This window comes from Drosophila teissieri, chromosome 3L, assembly GCF_016746235.2.
Source record: "Drosophila teissieri strain GT53w chromosome 3L, Prin_Dtei_1.1, whole genome shotgun sequence".
Lineage (NCBI taxonomy): Eukaryota > Metazoa > Arthropoda > Insecta > Diptera > Drosophilidae > Drosophila > Drosophila teissieri.
Window position 1 is genome coordinate 6,811,555 of NC_053031.1, and position 7,863 is coordinate 6,819,417.

The 7,863-nt window shown below is 42.8% G+C and overlaps 1 protein-coding gene across 1 annotated transcript; it reads right to left on the reverse strand.

Moving 5' to 3' along the window:
• Window positions 1-4,329: 4,329 nt before the first annotated feature.
• On the reverse strand, window positions 4,330-4,969 carry LOC122617710 (snaclec GPIB-binding protein subunit beta-like). Its single transcript, XM_043793663.1, has 2 exons — window positions 4,810-4,969; window positions 4,330-4,744 (listed from the first exon to the last, which is right to left on the reverse strand). Exons 1-2 carry the CDS (start codon window positions 4,930-4,932, stop codon window positions 4,385-4,387), a joined length of 483 nt encoding a protein of 160 aa, XP_043649598.1. The 5' UTR covers window positions 4,933-4,969; the 3' UTR covers window positions 4,330-4,384.
• Window positions 4,970-7,863: the final 2,894 nt, after the last annotated feature.

Genomic DNA, 7,863 nt, shown 5'->3' on the forward strand with positions numbered 1-7,863 from the left:
GCAGACACCCTCACCACAAGATCCACACATGCCTAAGTTCTCAGAGAGGGAAAACCATTTTCCTTGGAAAATCGAAATTTTATTAAGGAAGAATACGAATAACTCTGTTGAAAAATAAGAGTAATACAACTGAAACTATTATGTTATGATATATGTATGTTATATTTAATACAATCGTATCCAGTTATTAACATTTGTTGTAGTAACAGATTTTAGTGCAGCATGCTGTTTAATTTGTGATATCATTACTTATTTAATATCCTTGGTTATATTATAACTTTTTCACATATACCCGCTATGTTGCAGATCACTCTTGTGAGGGGGCGTGGCTACGAATACGTTCTCCACTCTTTCCATGTTTATTTACGTCCGTTCTCATTTGCCTGTGTTTTCCACGATGGGCGGAGTCAAGATCTTTTCCGCATGTGTGAGTGAGTGTGGGAGAGGCCCAATGTGTTTTGAATAATATGTAGATTTGGTTTTTCAACAAATGAAAATCGAGCAAAGTTTACACTTGAATTGCGCGCACTTGAAGTTGATTTTTAAATCATAAAAAATAATGTAAAGGTTCTAGGATCTCATGCATAGTTCGTTGGTCAAATTTAACAAATTGGACTGATACTACTGAGTTATATGGCAATTATCTGCAATTTATATTAGTCATATATTCTTTCTTTGTCTAGTTTTTGTGTTAATATATGTAAATGTTAAAAAATTGCTTCAGTTTCAGATCTGTTGATAGCACTCCCCAAAAAGCTTTGATAACTTCTCAGTTCAATTGGTTTGTAAACATTATTCAGGGAAATCGATTCCAAGAAGCACTCCGTTTATACATTCCACCGGATAACAGCTGGCAAGATAATGCCAGAAGTTGGCATTATCTGGTCCCTTGACATCGCTATCTCCCGATTTTTACGACTTTTCCGAGCGATCGAGAGCGAAAGTAAACTCCGCAGCAGTCAAGTACGCAATTTTCCGAATGCAACCAAAGTCTTGGTCGATATAGTATCTTAAAAGGTCGTAAAATAATTGTGTATACATTTCAAACAGGACTACGATCGATTTTTACGATCGTTCCGTTCTCAAGTAGAAAGCAGAGATCATTTGAAAGAAATAAAAACATTGAACGCAAATCGAAAGACTGAAAATCCCAAATACTCGTACTCGTAGGCAATTGAAGAAGTTCACATGTGTGTAAGATGCCACAAAGGATTCTTCACGCTCTCTCCCGATTTTTATTCAAATTTTACGATCCGATCCAATTGCTTACCGCTGGTGAAAATGGGTCATAAAACAATGGGTTATCCTATGGCCCATGATCCTCTGATTTTCTCGAAGATGTCGCTGCCCTGCGTTGCTTGTGTTTTGCTTGCTTATTTTTAGATCTATGCTGGGAATAGTATTGGAAACAAATATTGTTCTTTATGGCCCCAGCTCGGTTTGGTTTTTGCTCTGAACACCGATGTTTTTCGTTCTGAAACTATGTTTTCTTATGGCTTCCCTACATCTTTGTTGGACATACCCATCGCACTAAGCCATAAAACGCCTACGATTCTGTTTGTTTAGTCGCCGCTCCCCACACCGCAACTTAATCGCCGTGTGTAATTGCATAGTTATAGTTATAGTTTAGTGCGTGACTACCGGTGTTGTTGTTCCCGTTGTCATCACTTGATTTATGCGGTGAACTGCCTGCACTAAGCTGGGATACATTACAGTGGAGCCTCGAGAAATATACACTCTATAGCATTATTATTATTAATGTATCCTCAATGGGCATACAATGTTCAATTTGAACACTTTGTGTTAAGATCAAGAGAGAATATTATTGTCCAATAGAAGTTATCTGGCTAGAAGTTGTATTCACACATTATATACCCAATACCCTGTCTTCTTATGAAGCTCCACTGTAGGATCTTTAACTTCAGGCACACTTCGTGGAAAATGCACTCGGGCTGCCAGTCGACACCTTGTCAAAATTTGATTTAATCACTCGACACTGTGCGAGTTTGTTCCCGAGATCAAAGACAACAAATCATCGATCAGTGTGGATTTGCGGCTGTGCTCGACAAGCGGTGATTTGTCAAAAATCGATGGGGTGCCCCCGCCAGACTTGTAATGCCGCATGCCACATGCCCCATGCCCCATGCCCCAAGCCACATGCCCCATGAGCCTGCGTTTATTGGGAGGCATTAACATCTAGTAGGACCTATTTATAGGCGCCGTAAAATGCAGCACGGACTATTAAGAGGATGGGATGATGCTGGGTTGCTGGGCTGCTGTGCTGCTGGCCGTGTTGTTTGACAACAAATAGCGAGGACCGCAGTGCCGGGCCCCTTCGTTCCACATCATTGACAGCAAATTATCCACATTACCTGAATTGTCAGGACCGCTCTTTGCCCATTAGCCATTACGGCGGTGTGAACGTGACCTTTGCCGGCCATTAAATGGCACACTCGGCGTCCCGGAATCGGAAATTTATGCGATTCTTGACACTAGTTGCATGGCACCAGCTCCAGCTACAGCCACAGCTACAGCTCCACCATCCACATCCCCATTCCCATACTCCAATCTGTGCCAGCATCCTCGATGATAATGATGACTTTCGGAACGCCAGAAGATTTCTGAAATGAAATGCGTGAGCAATAAACTGGTTGTTGACCTGTGACGACGGCAGTTTCCACCGCCCTGCGCTCCTTGATTGTTGGTAACAGGTGTTGGCCAGTCGAGTAATCGCGGCCATTTCGATTCAGCTCCTTGGCCAAAAGGGTTGGTGTTAATTAATGGCGGGTTTGAAGTCGATAGCGGTAAGCGAAAACCATAATTTATTTAGCCATTGAGTTTGTTGGCAAGTGCAATTGATTTGTGTTTTGCAGACTTTTGCGATTTCTTGCGTTTTTTGTGTTCGCTGTAGGAGTCAAAGGTAAATGTACCTTGAAATCGTTAAATTTTAAGAATATTACTAAGTATTTTAAAGAAATTAATATATTAGAGAATGCTAGTTGCATCGTTCTAATAATTAAATCTAAAATATACAATAACAAAGTGTGTTACTTTCAAGCTCGCAACTTCGATTTACTCGCATAACTCGAATCATTTGTAGCATTTTCCCTCTGACAGCACCTCATTTGCACTTGAAAAACCTATAAATTGAGTGATAACTTCGCCTTCGCAGCTATTTGGCATCTTCAAAAAGAGCAATCTATACACAAATCGAGAATGGCTGGCTTTCGAGTGGCCCCCAAACCACGGGAATCTCGTGGATTATTATTTCGTATTACTCATATTGATTTCCAGCCGCAAGAAAAGTTTTCTCGGATTTTCTAGCCGGATTGAGGGGTTCGGGGGTTCGGAGGGGGTGGTCGGAAAAGCCAAGCTGGGCGGATGTGTTGGGGGTGGTGGGGGGTGTTGGGAAAAAACATAAACCAAGCACTCACATTGATTGCTTTCCCGGCCAAAATGAATCAAGTGGAAATGGAAATGTGAATGAATTTCGCACGTTTTAAGTGCCAAATTATCGGCTACTCAACCGGCCAACGAAAAGGAATATCAAACAGTTTTGCTGCACAGGTTTAACAACAATAAACTTTCAACAGCAGCGCAATGGTTGTTTGTTTATTTGTTTAAATTTAGAATATCGACCACATTAAAATAGCAACAGCTTCAAAAAGCCTCTCAAGTGGCCGTGCGGCCCATTAAACAGATTTCCAAGATGTATTACGGCCGAAAGCGAAACCAAAGCCCCATCTATCCCATTTTCCTCCAATTTTCCCCAATTTTCCCCATCTTACCCGGCATTTTCACGGCCCTATTTTTCAGTTATATGTAGTAGGTACATGTATGTAAATGTATGTTGCGGTTGACCCCGCGGGTAATTCGCACTTCAAAGCGGGCCCCATGCAATCTGTTTATGCCATCAAGTGGGCCAGCTGGTGGCCCCCGAAAAGATCTATGGCATTTATGAGTAAGTGTGGACTACCACGGGGGATTCCTCGAGTGCCATGTGCTAATGAGCCGCCGATTCCGTTGATTCCGTTGATTCCGTTGCTTCCACTCCGCTCCCCTTGTCGCCATTGAATTATCTCACATTATACCGGGGGAGCTAAGTGAAATAATCTGTGGCAAGTCTGTCTACGCACCTGACATGATGCCAATGGGCATTATTACCTTCCATTGCGATTCCATCATCGATCCTTGTCGCCGGCATAAAGCAGCTGTCAAATCTCCAGTTGACAGCCACTTTCATTTCGATGCATTATTAAAATACAGGCAGTGGCAACATCCTGACATCTCCCCAAGGACCTGCACTGCGAGAAAACGAGAGCAGCTTTCTCCGTTTGAATATATTTTATTTGTTTAATTTGAAAAAGGTATGATATACATCGAATTAAGGGTAGAACCCATACGTTTCACAAACGTATAGAGCTTCAAAGAGGCATTCGTTATTAACGTAACCCCACGATCTATAATTGGCAAAGGAACCGCATAGGTCTTTGTAATACCCACTTGGTTGTTTTTTGGCCCAGGGAGTATATTTAGGGGGATCTCCATTTTTGGATAACACAAAATTATGGCCATTTCCCTGGGAATCAATTCCCACCCAAATGCAGTCTTGCCATCTCCCAGTGAAAGGCACTCCTATTGCCAACAGATGGGATGTGATTGTGATCTTTTCGAATTCAGAATCGAATACAAGCAGACTGCCTCCTAGCTTCCGACATTTCCGATCTGCCGTGTACCAGTTGACCTAGAAAAAGGAGAGAAAAGGATTGGAAAATATGTTAAGAATAAGTTCCTGATCGCAGTAACTACCTTATTTCTCGAGACAAAGATGCACTTTCCGGCAACAGGCGTAAACTCCGTTGGACATGTTAGCGCTTGCAGTTCGAAAAGCACTGCGAAAATGGTCAAAACAAATAGAACTCGCTTGTCCATGATTGCAAGTAACCTAAAGCTCCCCTTGGGTTGCCCTTTATATACCCAATCTTCTTCACTTTTATCAATTTAAAGTGATACTCAACTATATAATCCTTTTTTTATTAGTCAATCACTCATCAGTATATTACACTCAGTTTTTATACCCGTTACTCGTAGAGTAAAAGGGTATACTAGATTCGTTGAAAAGTATGTAACAGGCAAAAGGAAGCATTTCCGACCATATAAAGTATATATATTCTTGATCAGGATCAATAGCCGAGTCAAACGCCCACAAACCGCCAAACACTGTCAGTGTTTAAGACTCTCCTTCGCACTTCAAATAGCTGAGTAACGGGTATCATATAGTCGGGGAACTCAACTATAGCGTTCTCTCTTGTTTATATATCATGTATTTATAGGTAAGACTTTTATTGATTTTATGATTAGATTTCAGTTGATTTAAAGTTAGTTTTTTATTTTATGGCGTTTGTATTCTATTCAAAACGCAATTCGTACAATCTAAGCTCCAACTTTTCTTTACGACCATTCTATAGGTATATAAATATGAAGATGATTTGTTTTTCCAAGTGCACCTTGCAACACACGCCTGCCACCTTTTGGGGCAGCCAGGTGAGCCGGAGAGCAACAGCAACAGCAAAAGCAACAGCAAAATCCATGGCCCGTCGCAGACTTCTTGGCGACTGTCGGAGCCAAACGCTTGTTTATTTTTCATGGGAAAGTCAGCCAACAAAGGGGAGGTGGGCGGGAAAATGCTCCGGTGCTGTTGCTGCTGCTGCTGCAGCACTTGTTTGTATGTAAATACAAGTAGGCAAAACTTCATGCGGTGCTCATATACCGCACTCACTCCTGGTCCTCCCACACCCCATACTCCATACCGCATACCGCACACCCTTTACCCTATTCAGTATTCGAAGTACGGAGAACGGAGCACGAAGAACGGAGTACGGAGTACGGAGAACGGAGACCGAAGTCCGGAACACACGCATCGCGTCAGCAACGGAGCAACAAAGGAACGTGTAAACAAGCGGAGCTGGTTTCCCCCGCCCCCCCAGAAAGTCGCCGGGTACTAAACACCCCGCTCCCCCCCGCAATTGGGGATATATGGCAGCGATGCGGTGGCACTTGTTGCCACATCGAACTTTCTATACCCTCCAGGCGATCGGAGGGCCGAGCACGCGGAGAACGACACTCACTTGCCACGGGAGATTCAATTTGGAGGCGGAACTTGGCCTAAACTGATAAGGCCAAGGCTCTAACCGCTTTCACCAGGCCAAAACTTTTAATTTGAGCGGCTAAGAATATAGCACTTGTAGGGGTGAAAGAAAAACAAGTGGTTAAAGATCGAAATAATACAAGCAGTTAACAACAAAACCTAAAGAGTAAAGTGTTTCAAGTTATGTATTGTAAGTGTTTTGAAGCCAAAATAAAACGTAATTCATCTTGAGTCACCAAAACTAGAAGCTTTTGAAGGTGTTTTTCCGAGAAGTTGTGATATATTAAGTTTCAGCAAAACGTTGTTTAATGCAAGACAAAGTTTCGCATAACTTTGCAAGCGATATCAATTTCCTCAAGCATTTCTCTATTGACTTAAAGCTGAAAGAAACTGCGAGGGAGAATAAATTTCACTTGGCCAAATAAGCGGACTCCAGAAGTTTGCAAATTGCAAGCGACCTTTGCGCCAAATAGTTAGTATTGACCCCCATTTGGTTGGCTGATACCAACCGCACACTTTTTCGCCTGGAAAAGGAAAACTGGTGGGAAAAAGAGGGGAAAATGCCAGAGTTCACCACAAAACTGTTCGCACCCGCTGGCGTAGAGTGCATAATAAAAAGGGCATCTACGTATGAATATTTTTTATTCGAATGCAGGCCGTCAAGGCGTGGCGCGGCAGACAGAGTGGCGTCAAAAGTTGCCCGACTTTCGTTGGGTTGGGGCTGGTGTTTTCCCGATGGTTGGGGAACCTGCTGCATGTGTACTGCTCCAAGTACGTGCGGCATGTGGAGGGGGTTGGGGGAGCTGCAGAGGGGTGTCTTTTGAATGTTATGAAAACAACGGCAGCCAAAAACCACTTGGCACGGGCCGCACCTCGTTGTAGACCCAATGGTAAATGGTCGACAGTTTGATATGCGGTTTGGCAGAGCCAGCAAAATATCAGTTTGCACGGAGCCGAGAGCTGCAAACTGAAAACTGAAAACCGAAAACCGAATACTGAATACTGCAATACTGAGTACTGCAAACTGAAAACTGCAAGCTGAAAACTGCAACCTGAAAACTGAAAACCAAAAGGAGAAAGGCGAAAGGCGAAAGGAGAGGCGCTGACATGGCCGAGTTTTCGGAGACCGATGGTGGCTGCAAATGTGGGTGGTCGGAGCTGGAAAACTGGGCTCTCGTCAAATGTTTACAAGCAAATATGCCACATCATCAGGGGGAAAACTAGGAAACTAGAAAGTCAGTTCTTTCTTGCTGCTCGAATGTGGATTTATGGATTTCTTCGCTGGTTAAGCCGCGAAATCGGGGGAAAACAATAAGTTGGAATTCGCTTTGATCTTTTCGCACTTTTAAATGTTTGAGAAATCTTTGTAGAAGGCACGAATCGGATTTCGAAGAACCAATAAAAAATTAATGGCAGCCCGTCTGTTGTTCTTGTTGTTACTGTTTGCCACTGCCACTGCCGCTGTTTTCTTCGCCTGTTATTTGTTTTTTAAATTTTCTGTTTGATAAAGCGCACCACAAACAAAATGGGTGGCGAAAATAAATGCTCCACCCCCCATTCCCTTTGTGAACAAAAATACAAAAAAAATAAAAAAATAAAGAGAATCGAAGGAAATAAATACGTGTGAGGGCACAAAGATGTGCAACTAGTTCGGTGGAAAAACGGTGGAAGCAAATGGCCGCCCCACCCACTTTCCATTCGCCCAACTCGCCTCA